The sequence below is a fragment of the Phragmites australis genome, chromosome 6 (assembly GCF_958298935.1).
Source record: "Phragmites australis chromosome 6, lpPhrAust1.1, whole genome shotgun sequence".
Classification (NCBI taxonomy): domain Eukaryota; kingdom Viridiplantae; phylum Streptophyta; class Magnoliopsida; order Poales; family Poaceae; genus Phragmites; species Phragmites australis.
In genome coordinates, this window is record NC_084926.1 from 20,994,712 (window position 1) to 21,021,130 (window position 26,419).

Here is a 26,419-nt window from a genome sequence, read left to right on the forward strand (position 1 = left end):
TCTCTAAACATCTCAACCATTGATTTACAAATAATAAGATATTAGAATTTTCCAACGAAAAAATTTGTGTCATAAAAAAGTAGAGCACTATGGGTATCTATCATAACCTCAGACGTAACAACTTAGTAGACGGTGAAGTCTAACCGACCAAAATGAGATGTGGTCTCAAATGCTACTTGAATGGCATGTCCATGTGAAAAATATAAGCCCCAGCTCTAATACCACTTGTAGAGGGATCAATGATGTTCTAAGAATGGGTGAATTATGACACTTAAAACCTAATTAGCACTAAAAGCTTCACAAGATAAATCTATATCAAATTATATCTAAATATGCTCTAGGTTTATCTAGTGTCTACTCTTCCGCTCAAAAGAGTTTTGTAGCTTATAGCCAATCCTAGCAAACTACTCTAATAAGATTAAATGCACAAAGGTAGATTGCAGCTATGTAAATGCGGAAATGTAATAAGGTAAAAAGAACAAATGCAGCACAAGGGATTTTTATCCCGTGGTATCGATGACATAAACACCACCCAGTCCACATTGGAGCTCCAGCAAGGATATGCTCCTAGTCAACACCCAGTCACGACTCTTGGGCCACCAAGCTAACAAGGCAAGGTCTCAAGCCGGATGAGCCACCAAACCACTAAGGTAAGATCTTACCATTAGCATCTCTTTCAGTCACTTACCGTTGTGAGCACTTTAGAGCTTGAGCCACAAAGACAAGGATCTTTGCGTCCCTGTACAATCGCCTTGCTGCCACTCCACACTAAGTCAGAGGGTCAACAAGCTTACCGACAAGTCACAAAGACTCTAAGGTGCTGGTGTACCTCTTGGTATAAGTTAGGATCACTCATTGATCCCTTCTTCAAACTACAGCACCTAGCTACAACTCCCCATAGGCCTATAATCACCGAACACTCTCTAATCTTATGCTTAATCGTCTTGGATGATCACTTTAAGCACTTTGATGGCTTGGATATCTTCTCAAGTGTGTATAAGCTTCCTCTATACTCTAACACATGCCACACCTTCAAATGACCGAGTGGAGAGGTATTTATAGCCTCAAACTCACACACTAGCTGTTAACCTAATGATTCAGAAAATCTCACCGGATCATCCAGTGAGTACATCCTCAGAAAGTAGCTGTTGGAATCCACTAAAATCCATTGTGAACACTGGACTATCCAACATCCCTTCAAATCCAACATCGAACCTTCCGATGAGTTATCTGAAGCCATCCGAGTCTTTGCAGTCTTTATGTGTAAAATGCTCTGGTGCATTTATCCGGTGTTCATTCGATTCACATCGAACCACTCGGTGAGTTGAACCTTCTCTTCTTTTTCCTGTAAATGCTCCGGTGTAACTATCTCTGTGATCGTCGGACTGTCCAATGAGTTGATCTCCATTCTTCAACTGGCTGCAACCTTCTCTACAGGAAATACTTCGATGCAGTACTTCTGCAAATACAACTCGTGCACCAGACCATCTGGTGAGATCATCTTCCTCCTCCTTCGTCTAAAAATGCTCCGGTGCTTCTTCCCATTTGAACATCAGACCATCCAGTGAGGCAAAATTGCCTCTGAACAAAATGCTCCGGTGCGTACATTAGCATCGTACCATCCAGTGAGTATATATTTTTTAGACTTCTCCAATTTAATCAAACTTTATCCTGATTGTAGTAGCTTCTTTATATATTGCATCCATAAGACCTACTAAAATATATACTTGACAAAATATTAGTCCTATTGTCTATGTTGTCATTATTTAAAAATTACAATCATGATCTAATAGAGTTATTTTCACTACAATAGGTATTTTTGTCTTTTGCAAATCTTATCTGTGGTATTGTGCCACGAAATGTTGTAGGTAGATGACAAGATGTTGTGCTGGTCATACTTATTTGGTTGCATTATTTGATTATGGATTGCCCTATTGCAGGTTGAGTACTGTATGTTGAACAATGAACAGTTGGAGCGCTAAGATAGTCTTGCTCTGCATCAGTAAAGCTACAAAGTGTGATTGCTTGCATCATCTCCTCTTATAGACGAGGTAATTTGAAGAGGACTAGTATGAAATACCAATCAAGGAAGAGATCACTGGTTAAAATCTATGCCGATGTTCGTTCCATCTATGTTGCTCGAAACTTAGAAAGAGAAGGAAATGTTTAGGGTAATTTCTCGCTCTAAAGGTCTAAAAATTACAATGTTAGTCAAAGAAAAAAAATAAATATCCCTATATCTATTTATAAGTTACCTGCTGTTATCATTATGAAAAATTAGCCAAAATACCTCTATATCTACTTCCCTATTACCCACATATGTCATTATTAAAAAATAAAGCCAAGTGCTGGAAAAAACAACATAATTTAATACATTAATAAGTTCGTTGCACCATGTGTGCATTTAAGAGATCAAAATTGCAATTCAAATGATTTTTTATGTAAAATGTTATTAAAAAAAGAAGAAATTAAAAACATAACCCAATATGAGAGGTGTAAGATAAGATCCTATATAAGAGAATGACTAATCTATTTGGCTCGATACAACCAGATGACCGATCTATTCAGAATTGTGGGGAAAAAAAAACAAGAACCTGCTCACAGAAAAAATGTAGTATATTATCTCTCTCTCCCGGATAACATAGACCATAGACAGGTTGCAGCTAAAGGGGATGGATGCGGTATCGCACAGGAGGGCGTTGACATTAAGGATGTTACAAACCATAATGATGTTGAAGCAGGAGACGAGCTTGGACTGCGTATCCAATGGCTAATGACCAAGGCAGATGGAACGAGGGAGAGAAGCCCATCGACTGATTGACCTGGACGATCACCGACATCAAAGGTAAGGGAGGATGCAGGCGTAGTTGCACAGTGTAATTGTAATTCAAATGATCTTTTTAGAGTAACTTTCACAAAAGTACAAATATTTTGATAAAATTATCGCAGAACTACAGAGTTAAGTAATAGTTTCGCAAAACTACATATTTAGTACCAATTTTATCTCAAAACAACAGATAGTTTGACAAAATGATCGCAAAACTGCATATTTAAGCAATAGTTTCACAAAACTACAGATTTAGTGTCGATTTAATTGCAAAATTATATATACTTTGGTAAAATTATCATAAAACTACAGATTCAAATAACAATTTCACAAAACCACAAATTTAGCACCAATTTTATTTCAAAACTATAGATTCTAGAGGAGTTGTTCTTTGCCCTGTTACCATGGTGACCGGGCCTCGCTTGCAGTCTCACATCAGCTGCCAGATCATGAAACAGACTGTCCGGAAGCTCATGTGATTGCAAGCGGGCCCATTCGTTAGGTTAACAGGTCTGTAATAGAATCTATAGTTCTACGATAAAATCGGCGTTAAATTTATAGTTTTGTGAAATTGTTGCTTAAATTTGTAATTTTACAATATGCGATAATTTTGCCAAAGTATATGTAGTTTCATGAGCTCCCGGATGGTCTGTTTCATAAGCTAGCAGCTGCTGTGAGACTGCAAGCGGGGCCCGATCATCATGGTAACGGGTCTGAGAACAACTCCTCTAGAATATGTAGTTTTGCGATAAAATCGACACTAAGTCTGTCATTTTATAAAATTGTTGTTTAAATATGTAGTTTTACAATAATTTTTCCAAAGTATTTGTAGTTTTATGATAAAATCAGCACTAAATCTGTAGTTTTGTGAAATTATTGCTTAAATTTGTAGTTTTATGTTAATTTTGTCAAAGTATCTGTATTTTTATGATAAAATTAGCACTAAATTTGTAGTTTTGTGAAAATAGTGCTTAAATCTGTAGTTTTGCAATAATTTTATCAAAGTATCTGTAGTTTTACGAAATTTACTCAACTTTTTATGTAAAATGTTATAGAAAAAAGAAGAAAATAGAAACATACCTCCAAGTGGTGTAAGATAAGTCTCTGTATAAGAGGATGACCAATCTATTTAACCTGATACAAGAGCATGATAAATCTATTCGGATTGTGCAAAAAAAAAAAAAACACAAGCACCCAATCACATAAAAAATGTGATATATTCTCTATCCCTCCTGGATGACATAGTTAGGATGCAATGAAAGGGGATGGACGCGGTGTCGTGCAGTAGTGCGTTGATGCTAAGGGTTTTACAAACCATAGTGATGTTGAAGTGGGAGACAAGCTTGGATTGTTCATCCAATAGTAAATGGCCGAGGCGGATGCAACGAGAAAGAAAAGCCCATCGATTGATCGACCCGTACGATCATCAACATCATTGATAGGGGAGAATACAGGTGTGGTTGCACCAGCTTGAACCCAATAGCTTGAGGTCATGGTGTCAGTCATGCAGTTACCACATATTGCTGATTGTAGAACCGCAACCTCTGGCAGCGACAAAGAAGGAAAATGAAGCCATTGATCTACAAAGCTGGACACTGTAGAGAAACGGTACAAGAGAGTACGGGCTACGTTGCATTGAGCTTCAACCGTGTAGCTCAAGGTCACGTGTTAGTCATGCTACTGAGCAAGACATTGCCCGCAAATCGCTGATGGTGGAACCGCAACCTCTGGCAGTGACAAGGAATACCGATGAAGCCATTGATTTGCATAGCAGGACACTATAGAGAAACGGTACAAGAGAGTACGTGCTATGATGCACTGGGCTTGAACCGTGTAGCTCAAGGTCATGATGTTAGAATGGCGATAGGGAAAGATGCAATCTGCAGACTTCATAGATGATGGAGTCTAACCTCCAAACCCAAACAAAAGTTATTCGATTTGAATAACAAAGGAAAATAAGAATAAGTACCTACGAAGCAGAATTTATATGAAATAGAGCAAAGGGACGACGATAACATGAACAAATGAAAATGATGTTTTGGTAGACCTAGGTACGAATTATGTCTATCAAAGAGCAAGCATAGTAATGGTAGAATGAAGAACAGATAATAAGATAGAGCACAGATTTATGATAAAACTATGATGGTATAACGGTACATGCACAATTGGATATGATATTAGCCATGTAATTGCGCAAGTCACCCGCTAGTTCTCTAAAGAGCACAATTTGTACTCGCCATATAGGCCATTGGATTCGCACAGGAAAAGGAGCTGTGTTCATTGGATCGAGGTGATAGGAATCCTCAGATGATCGAGCATCCCATCTCGAAGTGCTGCATTCTATATTTTATTAATTATTAAACTAAGGTTACTGAACATCTATCAAAATCTGATCCATTTGGAATTTTGGATGGATGTATCAGTTGGAAATCCGATCTACATTTCCAGTCGAGTGCTGCAACCACGGCAGCTTTGCCTATAGTTTACGTTGCCGTCCCAGAGTGAATCTAATATTCTCCGACGATGGGAATAGCTGTCAACAAAAGAAGGGTATGTGCCGAAAGTGAGAAAATAAAAACAGAGAGAGATTCCGAAACCTAATTGACTTAGGGCCTTTAAGATATTCCTGCATCCAAAAGGCTGGACGAGCGTGATCCATCGGTTTAAGGATCGATGGGCCCGGACTTGCGTTTTCAGTAGAATAAAAATATGATGCCGGTAGGATAAGGAGGTCCCGGGAGCAATCTGACCTCAAATGGAATAGCAGCCCGATGTGAAAATGAATGCCTCTGATGTGTCGAAGTTTATTTTTTGAATGTTTCAAAGTTTATTCCAACTGCAGATAATAAAATTAAATTACCATGAAACAATGGACAGTGAGCATAGCTAACCAGATGTCTCCTCACAAAAAAAAAAAGAGTGAGTGCACAAAAATACAGGTATTATATCATTTATAATACAAAACTATAAATATTATGACTAGTAACACAAAAATACAAGTATTATGCACTAATTTAAAAACTGATTTTAATTAGATTCATCCAAAAATAGTCTTATATTCTCCAAAAATTAATTTTTTTTATATATTCTATAATCCGAGTGCAACCCATTTTAACTGTATTCACCCAAAAATCATGTGAATAATTTAAACTAAAATTCTCCAAATAGGCTACTTTTATAACTCCTAAAAATTATTAGGGTCTCAAATAAAATCCTAAAAATATGATAAAATTCACTAATATTCTTCTTATATAATGGACTAATTTCTAAAATTATTTCTATCCCTAGGTTATATGGTGAAAAAGTGAGTTTCTTTGTAAGTATATTCCAGCTTGTTCAGCTATACTTTATCTTTTATTTGTGTGTCTTTGGTGGTTTTGTATCTACACTTACAAATAAACTCACTTTTTCACCATATAACTTAGGGCTGAACATAATTTTAGAAATTATTCCATCATATAATAAGAATAATAGTAAATTTTCCATATTTTTGGGATGTTTTTTGGGGCTAAAAATTGTTAGGAGTTATAAAAGTAGTCTTTTTAGAAAATTTTATTTTAAATTTTACATAGGATTTTTAAGTGAATCTAATTAAAATAGGTTGCGCTTGGATTATAGAACATGTAAACAAAATTCTAAGATTTTTGGAGATACATAAGATCATTTTTTCGGTGAATCTAATTAAAATTAGGTTTTATATGAAATTAGTGCACAATACTTGTAGTTTTATGTACTAGTTATAATACTTGTAGTTTTATATTACAAATTGTATAATACTTGTAGTTTTATGCAATTCACTTAAGAGAGAGGAAAAAAATAAAAAAAAAACCTACATCTAATTTCTTGATGGTCCCTACCAAAGTATTATGTGGTCGCAAATACCATCTTGCCACCGGATCTGGCTGGCAAAAATGGAAAAATAGACAACATATATGGGTGTATTTGACAAAATAGACAACAGACCGGCGTATTTGCAAATCTAGCACCTGTATTTGGTACTTCAAAATCTAAAAATCCGATTTCAGGACCTAAAACACCGAAAAAAGATTGGTCCGTCTGTATTCGGCACCTCCGAATACGGCTTGTGCCAGCGCCACGCCAGAGGCTGAAGCTTAATTCATGATTTTTTAGTAAAAAATTAGTCCAAAAATTCTAAACGTTTTCATGAGGAAACCAGTATCACTAGCAACCCATTTTAATTGGTTTGATCCAAAAAGCTTGAGCCAATATTTAATTAAAAATCTCCAAATAAGCCAAAATTATAAATTCTAGCAATATTTAATGCCTCAAAAATCTAGAAAAATTCACTAATATTCTTCTCATGTGATGTACTAATTTATAAAAATGTTTTCAACCCTATGTTATTTGGTGAAAAAGTGAATTCCTTTGTAATGCTCCATTTATATGCATTTTTATCACTTCTTAATTCAATTTAAATAAAAATAATTTAACATGCACAAATCCTTGGTTCTCGTATTAATATTAAGCCTTTATAATGCTCTATTTATATGTATTTTTATCATTTCATATTAATATTAAACCTTATTAGAAAGAATTCTATAGGGTAATTTTGTAGTGAAGTAACGTTGGGAGGATACAAATTCTAATTTATCGAACATTAATAGTTGTGAAGAACAATTACCATATAACCCAACATAGAGATTACATACGCTGATAAACCTTACATTTGATATGAGATTTTTCGTCGGTGCGTGAATGAACAATAACCATAAAGAGATGACGACAACAAATATTGGCATATACGGTACGCCTAACGACTAACTTAATAGCGTGCCGCTGCTAAACCTAACATGCCTTAGGGAATAAAAATAGACCGGGTTACAAAAGATGGTCTCTACTGAGTACACCTGGGATATTTGCCATTCCTCAAAGCATCGAGGCCCAAAGCCTTAGCATGATAGGCCCTCTCCCGCTTCCTTTCCCTCTCATCCTCGCTAGCTTCAGCCGCAGCGCACTCCTCCATTGCCTTCCTCATGCACTCCTTCTCCTGACGCTTAAGCCGAGTTCCTCCTATTGTTGCTCGCACTCTCAGCGTTCGTATGCTTCCCTCCTCCACCTCATGCTCATTTGAACCCACTGCTTCTAGTCGTCACTTTGCTCCATATCTAGCCATTCCATGAAGTCACATAGAGGTGGAGGAGACTAGACAAATCAAAGAAGATGACAGATTAGTAAGATAGTGCATGAAATCATAGGAAAAGTGCACATGAGTGATGTATGTCGCTATACCGGTGGGTACTCGTACGATCCATGTCGAGTCTTGTCGTACTGGTAGTTAGCACATATGAAGAAGCCTAGACAATATGTATAGGTGATGTCCTAGGACTCGTGAAGCCTACAAGGGTTGTCACAAGCACATCAGCGGTTCGACCCCCTGGGGGATGAAAATCCCCCAATGTTTCTTAGGTGGGCTTAGTGGAGCTGAGTAAGATATTGCAGTTGAGAGAGCTAAGGATGGACTGGTCTATCCATGGATGAGGGTGGGTTTATTTATGGTGATTGGGGGCTGGAGCACAAGATTCCCTATGAAAGCGGAAAAGTTCTGGCACTGATGCTTTGCAGAGATTCCTGCAAAAGCTGTTGCTTGGTGTGGTCATTTCATTATGCAAAAGTTCAGCATGAGTTATTGTTGCCTCTGCATGAAGGCATGGATTCATATGAAAGCTAAGTCGTGTAGTCACTTCGTGTCTATTACATGACTCACGACAGAGGTGTTGTTATTTCATAGTTAAAGTTACGTCGTTTGGTCACTTCCTATCTTAAGACTAACTCACAACAAGGTGTTGTCATTTCATGGTTAAAGCTGAGTCGTGCCGTCACTTCATGTCTAAAGGGTGTCTCACGATAGAGGTGTTGTTTTTTAATGCTTAAAGCTCTCTCGTGTGGTTATTACAAATATTAGATAAATTAAAGTTATGTGCCAAAATTATTTAACAAACATTAGATAAATTAAAAGTAATTACAATAACAACAACAATGAATGAGACATAATATGGCTGACTATTACATTATAGTGAATAATACATGTGTCATAAAGAATTACAAGTATGCCGAACAACAGCACTGCCTCCTCAACGACAACGACGATGATGCACATAGTCCCAGGAGTGTAAGCGTCTGGCGGGTGTGTCGCCCTCATCCCAGTGGCATGTGCTGGCCCCTACCTCATGTCCCTTTGACCGTCTTCATCATCGTCCTACCCTATGTGACCCCACCGAACATGTATCCAGACCCACTAACTCGGCCCTGCATGTACCATGATGACGGATCCTCATACGGAAGTGTCGACGCCCCTAGAACATGCTCCGATGGAGACCGGTGTCCCGAAGGCTTGGCCTGCTGGTACCACTATGAATCCCCAGGTGCATCGGGAAATTGGGGTACTGTCCGCTGAGGAGATCGGTGAAGTTTATGGCCTGCATTGCAGCAGCCTAGTCAAAATCATGTGTACCCCTACAGCTAGGCGTCTGCTGCATACAGTCAATGATGTCCTCATGATGCATCGAAACTACAGGCGGAGGTGTCATCGTAGTATGAGGAGGTTGTGTCCACTGGGGGGCCTATGAACTCAGTGTACATTGCTCGGGCTCAGGCGCCTGCGTGCACTCCTCGAACTTAGCACCAAAATGTGACACATGATGTTCCGAAGCTGAAGGTGCCTCTCGCCACTGTGAGCGAACGGGTTCATTGCTGGTACGTCAGACCCCCTCCAACATGGGTCACAACCACCTAGACCACGTATAGCGAACAGGAAGCGAGACCCTCTCGTCCTCATGTACTCCTGGAGAGGGTTTCGACCCCTCCGCGTTGATGACCCACTTGGTTCCTCACAAGCTTGCTCCGCCTACATATGCATCGTGTACACCTCTTCAGTCTGTATGAGATGAGGGACATGTTAGTAATATGGAGGTTTAACCAATTGAAATCGTTATAAGTACCACATCACCTACCACAACATGAAGAAGGCGGGCACGATTCTCGGGGAATGGTCTGGGGCCCGGTTCCGCAAGTCCGTTGAGTAAGGTGGCACGCGTGCATGAATGGTACCACGAAAGGTACTCCCAGTAGGTGTCATCGTCGTATTGTCTAGCAGGAACAATGACATCCACAACAGTTGACTTCGTCCACCTCTGTATGTGCTCGGCATTCATGGATGCCCAGTCCCGCATGCTTTCGGCCCCCTGTGCGCTCATCCTATATGTGACATACACAGTTATAATATATTAATATTGATCATATTGAGCACTAATGCTACCTACAATAACACACTTACTCGTGCGCCCGACCGGCATCTCGTGGGGGAGGTACTGGCACCACCTGTCAGTACCCGAACTGCCTCTGTACACGCTCAGAAGAATATACTTCCACGTTGTTCATGTACAACAAGAAACATCTAGTCATCGATAAGCCTGAGTCACACCAACAACGCGATGCGATGAGCCTAAAAGTCACAATTTCAGCCACTTGTGCCATACGCCATGGATCCCACTCCACGAGATCTTCACTAAGGACGTCCAAATCACTGATCACACAGGAGTAGCTACCATGGTCTTGTTACAGACTCCATCTCAGCCTAGCATGCATCCACCGATACCACATCGTAGGCCTCATGTCATCTAATGCCATATGAGATGGGGACTGGGTAGTAGCTCTTGAGCACACAATGCCAACAAACCGGGAGGTACTCCCAGCTCCATAGTTGTAAGAGGTGTAAGCAACATGTTACAGATCCTTTCTTTATTGATCGCTGGGTTGCATCACACAATCCTCTGTAGGTGGCAGCCAGCACAGCAGATCCTCAACTGTAAGATGTCGGCTCGTAAGGACGTAACGCGAGCTGACCCGCTAACCATACAATATGAGAAAGTACATAATCGTCTGAAGTGTTGCAGAACATGATACCTCCCAGCATGATGTATAAGTACACCTCGTAATACTACATAATTGTAGCCTCATCTGCATCCGGTGGGTATGGACCGAACTGTGGCAGCCCATGAATCCAGAACATGGAGAGGCCAACATCCTTCTTGTCATATGGCACACCAAACCTACAAGATGTAGATGATCAATGAAGCTTGAATAGCTCTACAATATTTGAATTGCAGTATATAAAAAATAATTACCTATCCTCAACGTAACCTTTACACTGTTCCTTTGCTGGTCGCGAAACTACTAACGGGGTGCCCCTGATTGGCAAGTCAGTTAGCATGGCCACATGCCTCAATGTTATGGTCATCTTGCTAAAAGGAAAGTGGAACGTGTGCGTCTCAGATGCCACCAGTTGACGAGACCTGTGAGCAGTGGTTCCTCAATTGGCGGGAGAGGTGTCCTACCACTACCCGCCATGGGAGCTCCGACCATCATGAGAGCGAAAGGTAGTAAGCCTGCCCGTGCAAGTGGATCGTGGAATCGAGGGTCTAACTCCTTAATCATGTGGACACTCTGGGCTCCCAACAGAAGCAACTGTAAAATATATCCAATACATGTACTACGTTAGTAGCAAATTATTTTAGCAATTAAAAAGCACATATATTCGTGGTACCTGCTACTCTGTGAAAATCATTCGTCCTCTATGGTTTTTGTTGTACCGTTGCTAAAGAAGCTTGGGAAGACTAGCATGAGCCATGATAACTATTTCAAGCTACATGGTTCAATAAGTAGGTGAACAATAAATATGAATATATTACAAGCTTCATGGTTCAATACGTATGTGAATAACAAAAAAGAATATACTACACTATTCATGGTTCAATAAGTATGTGAATAACAAATTAAAATATGTTACAAGCTTCATGATTCAATAAATAGGTGAAAAACAAGCTTCATGGTTCAATAAAATGCAACAACTCTAAAACACTACAGTTTGATAATGCATGATAGTTTACTGTCGGGTCAGGCATGTCCTCTTGTCATGGCTAGGTTGTTCGCAAAGTTTGCACTTGCGTAGGCCGTCAACAACAGGTCTTCCAGGATCTGTGCGTCGTGCTTGGGGATAAGGTACCCACGTAGACCCCTCGATCACTTTGTAGCTGCTTCCGTTGTTGAAGGGCCGCATCTTTGGAAGCCATGTGCTCCTCAGTGCATCTATCGTGAAGTACGGTACTACGTACTGTGATCTGTCATTACCGTCTATGTCCCTGCAAGCGTCTAAGACATGCGAGCACGGTATATGATGCTGTTTTGGCTTATTGCATGTGCACCTCGCCTCATGAGGCCCAAGTTGACATTGCTACACGGTGTCCCCTGCGCTATACCCTGAAGTATACCTACGGTGGCACATGACCTCAAAGTCATTGTTGATTATATCATAGATCCTCGTCCGATGAAAGTGTGCCTTGTTCCTCCTTATGGATAAGATTGCCTCCACCTTAGGTGTGAACCGCGTGCTGCAATTCATAGCAGTATTACCACGGTCTCGAAAGTAGTCCGCCATTCTATAGAATGCGGGCTCAATGATGGGACACAACGGAGGCCCCGTACTCCCTTTAGGACATTGTTGAACGCCTTCGCTATGTTCGTTGTCATGATGGTGTACCTAACATGGGATAAAAAGATTTTAGAAGGCCTATTTACATAAGACAGGGTTCAATATGTAATTTAAATTCTAAGTGCTAATATGGCACCATGAGTGTAATGGATTAGGTCCAACACTCCACCGTCTTCCCCACTATCCACTGGCTAAACATAGCATGTGAACGGCTAACGATAGTTTATCCCCCAACCATTTGCGTTCGCAGATGGTCTTCCTGTTCTTGTTGATCTATCATCATCTTGCGAGTTGTCTCATTTAACTCTCTCCATATCTCCTTGAACTTCGCTTGCTAGTTCTGCAGACACAAACATTTGAATCTCTTTACAAGAGACTTGCTGTGGTACCTTATATACAGGTTCGCTCCCAAGTGGCGCATGCACTACCTTCTCTTCACATTAGGCCATACAATGGAGTAGTTTGTGCTATCATGCAGCACGTCCAACGCATGCAGAAGGCCCTTGTTGCAGTCAGAGATGATGCAAACTCGTTCCCTATTGCCCACAACATGTGTCCTCAACAAAGTGAGAAACCACAACCAGCTATCATTATTCTCACTCTAAACTATTGCAAAGGCGAGAGGAATGATCCGATTATTTGCATCCGCTGCCATCGCTGTCATAAGGGTACCATGGTACTTGTCGCTCAGAAATGTAGCATCCACGCATAGAACCGGCCTGCAATGTCTGAAAGCTTTGATGCATTGTCCAAAGGATCAGAATAACCTAATGAGGTATCGATTAGTGGTGCTGTATGACCCATCCTTTAGCTTGATCGGCTCATCCGTTATCGCCCATTGAGTCCCTAGATTCGTCATGGAAATCTTCTGCAGTAGCCTTGGATCATAGTTGTAAGACTCCTCGAAGCTTCCAAATAGCATCTTCAACGCCTTCTGCTTCGCTCGCCACGCAGTGTGGTAATTGATCAGTATACCAGTCTTAGTCTACACCTCCTCCATAATAGATTTTGGTGATAAACAAATGTTCGTGCCAACAAGGGTGATGAGGAGTTGGGCTATGAACCTCGCATCAACGGCGTGACTCACTTTCCTAATAGCCTCTTTGCTGCATGTATGTGGGGTGTGTCTACTAATCACAAAATAGTTCTCATATTTAGGCTTATGTGCCCGTACAAAGTAAGGACAAATCGGGTATTTGAAACACCTGACCTCATACTCTATAGGGTTAGACTGGGCGCATTTGTGGTCCCTTCTTGTCATTATAGCATAGTTGCTAATAATGTGGACGACTTTCCTCCTGTTAAGAAATTGTTGCTCGACCTGAATGTCCCTATTCTGATATCCCCAGTTAGATAAGGTGTTATACTCAACGACGGCACAATCTAGCAAGCCAGCACCACAAAAGTACTGGATTGCTGGCACCGGGTCATTATTGTCAGCATCTTCTTCATCCTCGATACCACCGGCTTCATCATCCATGCATCCTGCATCTACATCAGAATAGTCCACTCTAGCTCCATCTCTACCAGAACTACCCTCCCCGACATACCCTCCATCCTCTTCATGCATCACCTGCTAGCCTGATTCTTCCACGGTACTCACTGCATCACCATGCACCGGTCGTGCCACTATGTTTACGTACACCCCCATATCAAAGTTCTCCAATGCCTTGCATGAGTACAAAGCCCATGCGTTGTTTCTTCTCATCTCGAATAATGTATGGACAACGACCGGACCGTTTGGAACAACCCGTGGCCGCATACCCTCTAGGACAATAGTATGGATTGCTGGTTTACACGTAAAAGGCTCATAACATATGATTTTAGGTCATCTAGGTCATTAGGTATCTCAACCAAACTCTATATGTGCTGGCAGTTCTGAATTGTTACAAGCCTCCCGTGTAAAACTACGGGACGTTCTCCATAATAAATATGGAAAGTCATATCGTATATGGTAAACAAAGGTATATCTAATAAAATTACTACTTATATGTTTGCATAATACACATGCTAAATATGTAAGTAATTAATAATGCTAATTAAATCATCATTATTAAATAAAAATGAAATAATTAATATTCAATATTTAATTAAAATATTATTTAATTAACATGAAAGCTACGTTGAGCAAATATTCAATCTATTATAAATTTACACTGCACTATTAACCTATTCATATATTTCTTTGCGCTGAGTGAGCTGAGCTGAGGTGCCCCGAGTCTTTTTGACTAACCAATTTTACGCTAATTACTATTATACAATCTACTAACCTAAACAAATAATTACTATTACACAACAACATGCTAATTACTATTATACAAATTCACGCTAATTCTATTACACTACCTAAGCAAATAATCAGATTCATATAATCAAACAAAGCAAATAATTGAACAAATGTAATTACCGGGTTAAAAACTCTAATTACTATTATTGCTGCAAGTACTAATTAAAAACATAATTTAAGTACTTATTGTATCTCATACTACTGCTCATCTTCGTCTCGGACTGATTCTCCTCTCCTCATACTGTTGCTACTTCTCACCTCACGCTGCTTCTCCTCTCCTCTCCTCCTTTGCGCTTCTGCTCTCCTCTCGCGCTTCTGCTTCGCGTTGCAGCTGCCCTCATGCATGCGCATCAGCTGCCCTCATTTTATAGCAAAGAGTGGAGAGACAAAAACTGATATGATTTGACCGATTAGACGGGGCGCCGAAAGCAGGGATAACACCATGTGCGCCGAAAGCAGGCATGCCATATTCGGTACCTGAGGTGCCGAATACCGCACTACTCACCTGTATTCGGCACCTCCTCAGGTGCTGAATATGGTCAGGTCAGTTTTTTTTTTTAGTTTTATAATCGGATTTTCAGATTTTGCAAATACGCCAATCTATTATCTATTTTAGTAAATACAACGATATATATTATCTATTTTTTTATTTTTGCCGATCTGGCTTTTACCGTCCCATGTGATTTTACCATCCTATGTGATGCACATGTGGGCTCCAACGTGTTTTGTGTTCGGCTCGTGGGGGTAAAAGGAATATCGTAATCCCCTATTGTCTAATTCTTAGGTGAACCTAAAACTAAAATCACGATTCATCCATCTAATCAGACATGGTAATCATTCAAACATGAAAAATCCAACAGCATAAACATCAAATTTGGATGAGCTTAGTCAGGGTGGAAGCAACGTGTGTGCCACGTAGCACGGTCAAAGCCGAATCCGGTGGTAGGAGATATTTGCAACCACATAATACTTACAAGGGAGACTAACAAGAAACTAGATAAAAGGTGTTTATAGCAAAACCCAAAAAAGTGTCTCTGTAATTTTCCAAAAAAATAATAAAGAAAAAATAATCAGATGACGTCTAACTTTTATTTGGATAGGTTTGTTAATTAGAGGTTCTAGAGAGTGAGGTGTTGTGAGATATTTTAAGTAGCTTTTACGACTTTAGCACAAAAGGTGTCAGGTTCTGCAAAAAAGTCTTCAAGCTAAGCCTGTAAAATTGTAATAAACGCTTCCTTGAGAGTTCTAACTTCTTATATTTCAAATACCCAAACTACCAACGGCTGACCAAACCTGTCATCAGAAGGCGAAGGTAGAAAAGAAGGACCGTTAGCTTGCGCTAACGTGCAGGATAATCTAGCTAGGCATGGTGACATGCCAGTAGTAAATATACATGATTAGGTAAAGTGCCAACGTGCTGCATCTTGTGAGGAAACAAAATAAGTACAAGCTAGTAGAAGTCTAAGTATAGAAATAAACAAAAACTTGTCCACTTCAAGAATGTGGGGCAGGATATAAATTATGTCTAAGGATATAATTGAGAAATCCGAACCTTAAAAGACTCAGCCATGAGTTGCTTTGTATTAGAAGTCTTTTAAAACATACTTTGCAGCTTTCTCTAGTTCCTTAAATATGAGATAAATCATATGCAATGTGTCCCATCTATTTGATGCTTGTTGAAACAGTTCATTAAAATTTGGCTATAGTTACTTCAAAATCTTGCAATTAGGCATGCTATTTAAAACTTAGCACGTAATTTAATATATAGACTTGGTATCTTAGGATGGAGAAATTACAATTTCCCTTTTAATTCAATGCCAGCATTCATGCAAAAGTAGGCACAGCAGAAGTTCACCGCTCTAGCAAACTAGTACAACCGTAAATGAGTCATGCAGGCCTGCAGGTATGGCATAAGTGGATTTTTTTTTTACATTTTGACTCTTTTAAAAAAACATATTCTACAAATTGGACCATTGCAAAAATAATTTATAAAAATGGACCCTTTACACTGCACCATGACATTGACGTTGTAGTTGAATAGCACGACGCCACGACAATTGGTGTCGTGATAGCTGTCACATATAATTTTTTATGTTGAACTTGTAAGATCATACGTGGTAGCTACCACAACACCAATTGTCATGACACCATACTATTTAACAATGTCATCAATAGTCATAACGCCGTAAAAAGGATCTATTTTTTACATTATTTTCCATAGGTCCAGATGTAGAAAAGGTTTTCTAAAATGACTAAAATCTAAAAATTCTACTATGGCATAGCAAAGAACAACACAATAGTGCTCTTCTATATCTCATTGGCTGGAGGAGCTTGGAACAGTGCTACACTACTACTGCCGCCTACTGCTAGTATCTCCTTCCCTACTTCTGCGGTGTTTACCCAAAAAGCCCCTCAAAATCGGCTTCCTCGCCACAGAAAACGAGGGGCAGTCTTATCACTAGAGCACGAGCCCAACTATTGTGTTGCTTATGCGCAACACCACTGTACCACCTAAGATTGACAACGATGCCAACACCTCAATCACGGCACACCACTGACAACCAGACCCCACCTTAGCATGCAACCGACGTGGGCCTATGCTCCAATGAGCTCAGGTGAAGAAGAGCTCGCAAAATATTAACTACCCGGGCCACAGAGCACCTGAGACTGACGCCATGTTGTGGCCCACGCCTTGCTAGTGTCTTTGAAACCCTAGGACCAAGGTGAACCCCCACGGCCATAAGCCACCAGCAGGTGTCCATGGCTGCTACCTGTGCTCACAGGCTAAAGAATGGAATGGGACCACGAGCGCATGAAACAAATGGCTAAGATTGCCTCCCCGGTGATACGGTTGCATGACTGGACAATTACGGTTTAGTCTTGCGCGTGGGATGTTCTGTGCGAACAGGTGCACAGGTACCCATTGCTGATATGCACTATTGCTCTGCTCCGCTCAGGGCCCTATGATTTTAGGAAGGGCCTTTCTAAAATTGGCAACACTGGTCGTTTTCTCCAATGCCCCGGCATCAAACTGCAATATCGTATCTAACATCCTCGTCATAAAAACTTAGGACACTTGCAATGGCATTAAATGCCACATTGATTCATCATAAATCAATATTTTGGAACAACCATAGGTTTGATTAAGGAGCAGCACAACACAATTCTTAAAATCCTTGGCATGAGAGTAGCGAATTTTCATGGAAAGGCCTTTCCATTGAATAGGAACCAAATGATTTCTAGTAAGGTGCATAGGTTCATCGATTTCTAGTTCCACTATTGTTACATGTGACGTTGCAGTCGTGACTGGAAAAAGAATGATCAATACGTGCAAATGGTCATACTTTCTACCACAATTCATGATCTATAAGTGTCTTTTTTGTTGTTGCAACTAATGATGGTAGTTGGGCATTCACATTTTACCACATATCATATTTCTAGGGGTGTCGTTGTAGCCCGAGGAGAAGGAATTATGAGGACCATGGGGTTTTTATGTGATTTGACATAATCATTCAATTTCTAGCGAGAGAACTTATACTAGAAGCGATACTAATAATTGGTTGTATTTTGCTAACAACCATATTTCTAGAACAACTCATCACACAAAACAACTACGTTCGAGGCTGGAAGATTAACATGAGCCTACAACATTTGATTCCTGGCAACACAACTCACACACTTGAAGGCTTTAAGGAAGACATAGTATGAGTGTGAGTGTAGAACAACACATACTATGTAAAACTACTATAACAACAACCATGATTATATGAGGAGAGAACAAGATATAATTGTCCAATTTATGACAATACAAGTATATAACCCATGCATTGGTGGCGCCCTTGCAACCCAAGAATAAGGGGGCAATGAATCGAGGGGATTTATGTGAGTCCACACAGATAATTCAGTTTCTAGCGAGACAACTTATATGTTATGGACATTTTACTGGAGTAGGACCGAGATAGGCGACATCGTCTTACAAGTTTCTTGCGAAATAGATGACCTACTCCTTTTTCAATCAACGCTCCTCAAAACGCACAAGCGGAAGCAAATAGAGAGAAACAAGGGAAAGAAACAAAACTTGAAGAAGCCATGGCTCTCGTGGATGAAATATGAACCTTAGGTTCCATAGAGCACTGATCCATGAGTCATCGTCACAAAGGCAAGCAACTTGCAAAGAAAAACTCAAAAACAAAGAAGATGATCACCGGATGAAGAAATTCTCCAAGTTGATGACTTAGAGGAAAGAGAATGTGAGACCCAAATTTGTACTATTGTACGCGCATTTTATGCCCTTAGCAACAAGAAGAATCACTTCACAAAGGTGGAAAAACTGCAGCTCAAAAAGAAAAGAAAATCACAATTGAAAAGAAAAACTTGCTAATTTGCAAGGGAGCCAATAGAGAGAGACTAGAAGGAAGGGAATTCAAGCATATGCAAAAACGAAAACTTCGTTACTCAAAGAGATCAGCCCTATTTTATGCAAATTGTAAGGATTTTTTCTCGTAAAAACTCTCACCTATTATATAGACTAAGCACTCATCTTTCTCTCCTCTAAAACCCTAGCATTAGACTCTTAAATGGGTGGTACAAGAGGCTCAAGTGGCCAGTTCAAACTCGCTATATCCCTCTATTTATAGGCCTAGAAAATTTGACCATTAAGTTTCCTAGCTTGTTACCAAAATACCCTCTATCTTGTAGTACATTCATACCTACTATCGAGGATATTTTAGTCTATTTCTTGCTTTGTCCATCGAACGACCGCGGCACCTTTACGACTTAGCTTCGCCTTGACGCAAGCTTTGCGATAGTGCCACATAAGTCTCTAAACCTCCCACGGTTTTAAGGCACAATCGTCAAACCCTCTACATGCTTCTCAAAGCATGACTCGCCACTTGCTTACACATTAAGCAAGCGCTCTAATGTTGACACGTGTACTCTATCTTGCGATCCTGACTGCCGGTAAGTCTCTCTCGCTCCTAATCCCTCGAGCTGTCTTGTCACTTGCACCGGTATCTCTTTCACTTGACTTTGTCAACACATCATCTTTATCATCTGTTTCATGCTTTGCTTGACTTTTACGTGTACAGCTAGTATCACCCTTGACTTCGCCTGGCTTCCTTGATCGTCTGGCACCAATCACCCACTTAGCCTCGATCACCCGTCGTTGACCGCCAAGTTGCATCCGTTACTTGCACACAATGAGATAAGCAAACACATTTCTCTAACTCCAACTTCAATTAGTCCATAATCAAAATGCTCAAATTAAGCTCAAGCAATCCAAAACTCAACAAACCAAATCGACAACCTTATCAATCAAGGGTGACCGGTGAAGCAAATAGAGAGAAACAAGGGAAAGAAACAAAACTTGAAGAAGCCATGGCTCTCATGGATGAAATATGAACCTTAGGTTCCATAGAGCACTGATCCATGAGTCATCGCCACAAAGGCAAGCAACTTGCAAAGAAAAACTCAAAAACAAAGAAGATGGTCACCGGGTGAAGAAACTCTCTAAATTGATGACTTAGAGACAAGAGAATGCGAGACCCAAATTTATACTATTGTATACGTATTTTATGTCTCTAGCAACAAAAAGAATCATTTTATAAAGGTGGAAAAACTTTAGCTCAAAAAGAAAAAGAAAATCACAATCGAAAAAGAAAAACTTGCAAATTTGCAAAGGAACTAATAGAAAGAGACTAAAAGGAGGGGAATTCAAGCATATGCAAAAATATAAACTTTATTACTCAAAAGGATCGGCCCTATTTTAGACGGATTACAAGGATTTTTCTCTCAAAAACTCTCACATATTACATATGATAAACATTCATCTTTCTCTCTCTAAAATCCTATCAATAAGCTCACAAATGGGTGGTAAAGGGACTAAAGTGGCTGGTTCAAACTCTCTCATAGCCCTACCCCTCTACTCATAGGCCTATGAAACTTAACCCCGAAGTTTCCTAGCTTATTAGCATAATACTTCTCTCTTGTAATATACTCTTACCTACCACCGAGGGTATTTTGATCTATTTATTGCTTCATCCATCGAACGACCATGACGCATTCACGATTTAACTTCGTCTCGATGCAAGCTTCATGATAGTGTCACATACTCCTCTAAACCTCTCACGATTTTGTGGCTCAACCGTCAAACCCTCTACACGCATCTCAAAGCGTGACTCGCTACTTACTTACACCTTAAGCTAGCACTTTAATATCAACACGTGTACTCTGTCTTGCGATTTGACCACCGGCAAGTCTCTTTTGCTCACAATCCCTTGGACCCCTTGTCACTTGCACTAACATCCCTTTCGATTGATTTTGTCAACACGCTGTCTTTATCATCCGTTTAATATTTTACTTGACCTCTACATATACAGTTAGGATTAACCTTGACTTCACCCTGTCTCCTCAATCGTCCAATACCAAGCACTCACTTGCTCCGATCATCCATCATCAACCACCAAGTTATATCCGTTGCCTGCACACCATGAGACAAGCAAACACATTTCTCCATCTCTAACTCTAATTAATCTATAATCAAAATACTCAAACCAAATCCAAACAATCCAAACTTAACAAAATAAATCGATAACCTTATCAATTATCCCTCATATATATATATCAAGACATATTTAAATCTGTTTTCTCAACTGGGCTACGATTCTGCGAACGTTCATCCTTCTGTCGCACCAACTCATACACTCTGTTCAACTACAGTCGAGGCTAGAAAGATAACGTGAGCCCGCAACAACCACGCCACAAGAGACATTGCATTCGGTTATTTTCTACCAATGGTCGTCTTACTGGCACGACAACTCATGTGCTGGAAGAAAAACATGAGCCTGCACGTTCGATTTTTGGTGTACCGAACAACAATCACACTGGAAATGGCATTACGCCTACAAATAAGCCTATGTAAAAGCAAATAAATACAACCATTCTGTTTCTGACACCACATCTCATGCTCCGGAACCTGCAACAAATGCGTGACCTGTGGCAGGAAACATGAAAACATGGAGGACCATCTCGAGAGAGCGCCAAAAAAAAGGTTGAGCGCAAAAGCAAAAGGAGCCGTGGAGCAGGGAAGGGACTGTGCCTGTGCACCTCGCCTCTATAAGCGCTCCTCCCGAAGCCCACCACCCCACAACCCCCACCATCTTCTCCGTCCCCTCCGCTTCTCCCCATCGTCCCCAACGCCAAACCCTAACAGCCCACCACCCGCGACGAGGAGGCCGAGGGGGGCTTAAACCCTAATCCCCGAAGCCGAAGAGCGGCGGCCATGAGGACGCTGTGCCCCAAGGGCGGCAAGATCCACCCGTCGCCCTCCGGCGCCGGCGGCTGGGGCGACGACCCCATCGCCGCGGCGTTCCATCTCCTCCCGGCCGCCATCCTCTTCATTGCCACCGCGCTCGGCCCGGAGGACCAGGAGGTGCTGGCGTACCTCGTGACCCGGCCCCTCCAGGGCGAGGGCGGCAAAGCCGCCGCCGGGGTGCTGCCTTCGGAGCAGCCGCCGCCAGCGCCGGCGCGCGGCGGCGCCCCCCGCCGCGCGCACCCGCCGACCCTCGGGTGCGGGTGCTTCCAGTGCTACGGCAGCTACTGGTCGCGGTGGGACTCCTCCCCCCACCGCGACCTCATCCTCGACGCGCTACAGGCCTTCGAGGAGCATCTCGCCGCCACCGAGTCGTCCGCCACCCCGCCCTCCTCCAAGCGCCGCGACAAGGGCAAGCGCAGCAGGCTTGTTACTACTCCCCCGCGTCCCCCTTCGCCGCAGCCGCCGATGCTTATACGCCCCAAGTCTCCGGAGCCCCAGGTGGAGCAAGTCCAGGAGCTCTCCGCCCCACTCCCGCCTTCTTGCCCACCCCCGCCACCCCCAGCTCCCGCGGCGTACATCCCCGAAGAGAAGGACAAGGCACCAGAACCTTCCCCGGAGGCCGAGGCGGCGGAGGAGGCCGAGAAAGAGAGGAAGCGCGGGTGGGCGGACGTGATGGGCGGGATGCTTGGCCTGCGCCTGTGGGGGATTTGGAGTCCGGCCGTGGAGAACGCCACCTAGAAGGAAGACAAGACCGAGGGGCATTCCTGTAATTGCCGGGTCTCTCTAGGGTTCTTTTGGGGAAACCAGTTATAAGAAGCGCTAGTGGTTTCCTTCCTCCCCTGTGGAAATGGAAACTTGCCAAGCGGTAGCTCCTGTCGTATGATCAGTGACGATGGTAATGGTGTTGGTGTTTGGTATATGCGACTGGAACATCAACAACAGCATCACCTTGTGTCTGGTGAGAATTCAGGTCATGTCTGCCATGGATGAAACCTCTGTGAAAAGCTCTGCTTGCCTTCATCCGTGGATAGGGAGGGAAGTTGCCTCCTTCTGCGATGTAATTAGACGGCTGTTCTCTCCTATGATCGATCATGTGGATTTCTCTTCTCTCGGGTCAATGCAGCGTTCGTTTCGGATGGTTGCGTTGCGTTCCATCGATGGATGATCGGTGTTCTCTTGCCCGGATCGCTCGTTGTTTAACTAGTTATGAATTTACAGAGGAGAATGGGTCGGCCACTTGTCCCAATTGCAGGCATTGCTTCAATGATTCGTTCTGTTGATCAGCCGGATGGGTCCTGGTGCTGTTGATTTGTAGTACTTGGATTATCCAATATTACTCTCTGCGGTCCTGGAGCTATTTTTTTTTTCTGTACATTGTTTCTGTGCCTTTCGAGGGTAGATGGAGGGAGCTATCGCCATCAGGCTATCGGCCATTATTTGGCCGCTATACTATTGTGGGGATAAGGAAACTGATTGCTGCTCTGCTTCTTTTCTTTTTTCCATTGGCTCGTAGGGATCCATTGCTCACCTAGTGCAGCGTGGATTGTCTCATGGTGCTAGTAGCCTAGTACTACTACTTTTCGCGTTGTAAGAACGGTAATTGCAGCGTATCCTCTCATGTTCTTTCTCACAGACATAGATGGTGTTTGGTTTTGACACTGATCGTGAGTGGAACCGGTGAAAATGAAATCTCTCTGCTGCAACAGTGTATCGTGCCTGGTTCAAGCCAAGTGACATTCGTGAAGTTAAAATGTCACTCGTAGGAACAAATCGAACTAACTAGCGGTTGTTAATCACTTCTTCATGTCTTCACCCTCCCACTGTTGGTAACCGCAACTTATACTTCATCCTCTAGGTCATCATTACATAATGCTATCATAACAACAAATATAACTTTTCAACTCTTTTTTACTACCTTTCAATTCAAATCCATCTTGAAAATTCGAGTTTTCAACACCATTTTTTTAAAAAAAAACAAAGGATCAACTCATCAACTCTAACCATGAAGTTTTGTCTGGAAATTTACGTTTCCAACTAAGGGTAAAGAAGAATTTTAACTCAAATTCCCTATTTTCAACTCTTCAACTTTCAACTTGATCTATCATCTTCCATTTGTACTCCAGTAATTCTTGAGCTTGATGGTACAGGCTTGTCCCCGCCGTGTGCTCGGCATGCTGCGACTCTAGCACAAGCAAAGGCACGTTGGGTTTGGCGTTTCGTGATCATAGCGCCATGAAAACCAGTGAGTGAGCTCATGTGGAGAATTGGCCGTGTCCTAATGTGTGAGAATGAGAAAAATGTAAGGCAAAAGGAAAAGGAGTCGACTAGGACGTACGACTGATTGGAAGCAGTTTGATGAACAATTAGTGTTGTTGTATATTCTTAATAAACTTTAGAAGATTATTTTGTAATGAAACCGACAAAAAGGCCTCTATGTCTACAGGGTGCAACGCTGCGTTACTCCCTGTGCTTCACAATATGAGATCTATTACTCGGGAGTTGCCGTTTCGAAGTACAAGTTCATTGTGGAAAACGATATTGTAGTTATTGCTATATTTTCATCTGAACTCCTACTTTAAAGACGTGGAGTACTCTTCATTAGACTTTGTGACTCTTGTTCCATGCGCATCACAGCTTTGAACTTATATTGCCAAACAGAGTGACTATAGTAAAAGGAGCGTACCCTAACTTCGGTCACCGGCTCCAGATACGAGCTTCAGTCAAAAAAAAAAAAAAAAACTCAAAGCACGACTCATTTTTGTGACAATTTCTTGCATGCTATAGAAAGTTATCAAAACCTATCTTTTGTTACTTAAACAAGTTTTCATCCCTCATATGCCACTACATTAAAATTTTCTTCTCCTATATAGCACTGCATCATAACGGTGTGCACATGAGGGATAGTAACTTTTCTTCTCCTCACATGCCACTATTTTAAAATTTTAAATAGTGCCACATGAGGGATATTAACTTTTTTAATGACAAATTGAGGATCTCAAAGTTTTTCAATGTTATACACGGAATTATCTCTATTTTTTATCGGGAATAGGCTCAAAGTACAATTTCGAATTTGGGAACGGGGATGTCAAGTCAAGATATGCCTTCAAGCCTGGAATTCATCGGAGTTGTACCACTTATTTACTCGCAAGGGCCGGGAACAAGGAGGAGCGATAAATGATTGTGCATTGACGGCGTGAGGCGCGGTGCCCCGTCACGCTCCGTCGCTGCGGTTCGTCCATAATTCCAGACGCCTCCTTACCCGAACGCGCTCGTTTCCGGCGGAACCAGAACCTGCCTGCGTGTTACACTGGCGCGTGAGCAGAATCGAAATTCTTGTGGCTTTCGCTAGCACGTTCGGCAAGCAAACACTAGTGGGAGTGGTCAGGAATTGGAGCTTGGCTTAACCGATCGGAGGGGGTGGCAAGCTATTACGGCAACGCCATGCGGCAAATGTGCTGCGACCGACCGCACGGACTGGGGTACCCTGCCCCTCGATCGGCACTCCGGTCGCGGTCGGCCGCGACGCAATCAAAGATCGACGTCAAGCACATGCCCTGAAACAAAACGGAAGCGCCGAGACCAGCCGATAGACCAGCGGTAGCTCGTAGCCCACCAAAGGCACGACGACGCGGTGCACGTTTTGTATGAGGAGAACATTACGATCAATCGGCTCTGGAGTAGCCTCTATCTTAGCTTGTCAAGCAGTAGGTGCCTGCGACGGTAGAGCCGGTTCGCTTGTAGTACTAGGTGAGGATGAAACTGACGTACACTTGGCCATGGTCCATGAAGCTGCTCGTGCTTCCGCCCCAGGAGCTGAGCGACCGACACGGTACTAGTAGTGCAGGCGTGCTTTGGCGCTGGCTACACATAGCAGCAATAGTTGATTTTGCATTGTCAAGCAGCGACAGGATTAACTTGGCTCCCCAGTGCCTTTCAAAAAAAAAAACCTTGTCTCACCAGTTGTTTGCATGTACATGTTTGTGGTCACCAACGATTCGGCCAGCCAAACAGCCAGTGCCTACGGTACGGCAGTCCCATCCCGGTAACCGAGGCCACGCTCCGTGTCACTGACGGGTCCTTTCGAAGCCCGAAGCGTCATTGGTTGATAGTGTCAATGGTAAATTGAATATTGAAAGACGAGTCAGCCTTGCTGAATTTGGATGCCGCCGCCGGCTTCGGAATCGTGGCGCGCATCACGTGTCTCGCACGCATCATCCGGTTGGCCATCTCCAGGTTTCCCCATCTCCTGATGCGACTTGCCTACGCCGCGCGGCCGGCCTTTCTGCACCGTGGTCCTGTCCATCCATGCGACGAGACGGACGCTTCGCTGGATCCGGGCTCGTCGGCGACCAACTCGCGATAGCGTTCTTCAGATGGAGTCAGCCGAGCGCGACCTGCCATGGGCGCGACGCATTCGGATTTTGGAGGCCCACCCCGTATCCAGGACAGGACTATTGCATTCATTCGGGTCCGTCCTGTCCTCGA

At 42.2% G+C, this 26,419-nt stretch overlaps 1 protein-coding gene across 1 annotated transcript; it reads left to right on the forward strand.

The window, feature by feature from the left end:
* Nucleotides 1-21,686: 21,686 nt before the first annotated feature.
* On the forward strand, nucleotides 21,687-23,391 carry LOC133920535 (predicted GPI-anchored protein 58). The gene has a single exon (XM_062365149.1). The coding sequence runs from the start codon at nucleotides 21,902-21,904 to the stop codon at nucleotides 22,670-22,672; it is 771 nt and encodes a 256-aa protein (XP_062221133.1). The 5' UTR covers nucleotides 21,687-21,901; the 3' UTR covers nucleotides 22,673-23,391.
* Nucleotides 23,392-26,419: the final 3,028 nt, after the last annotated feature.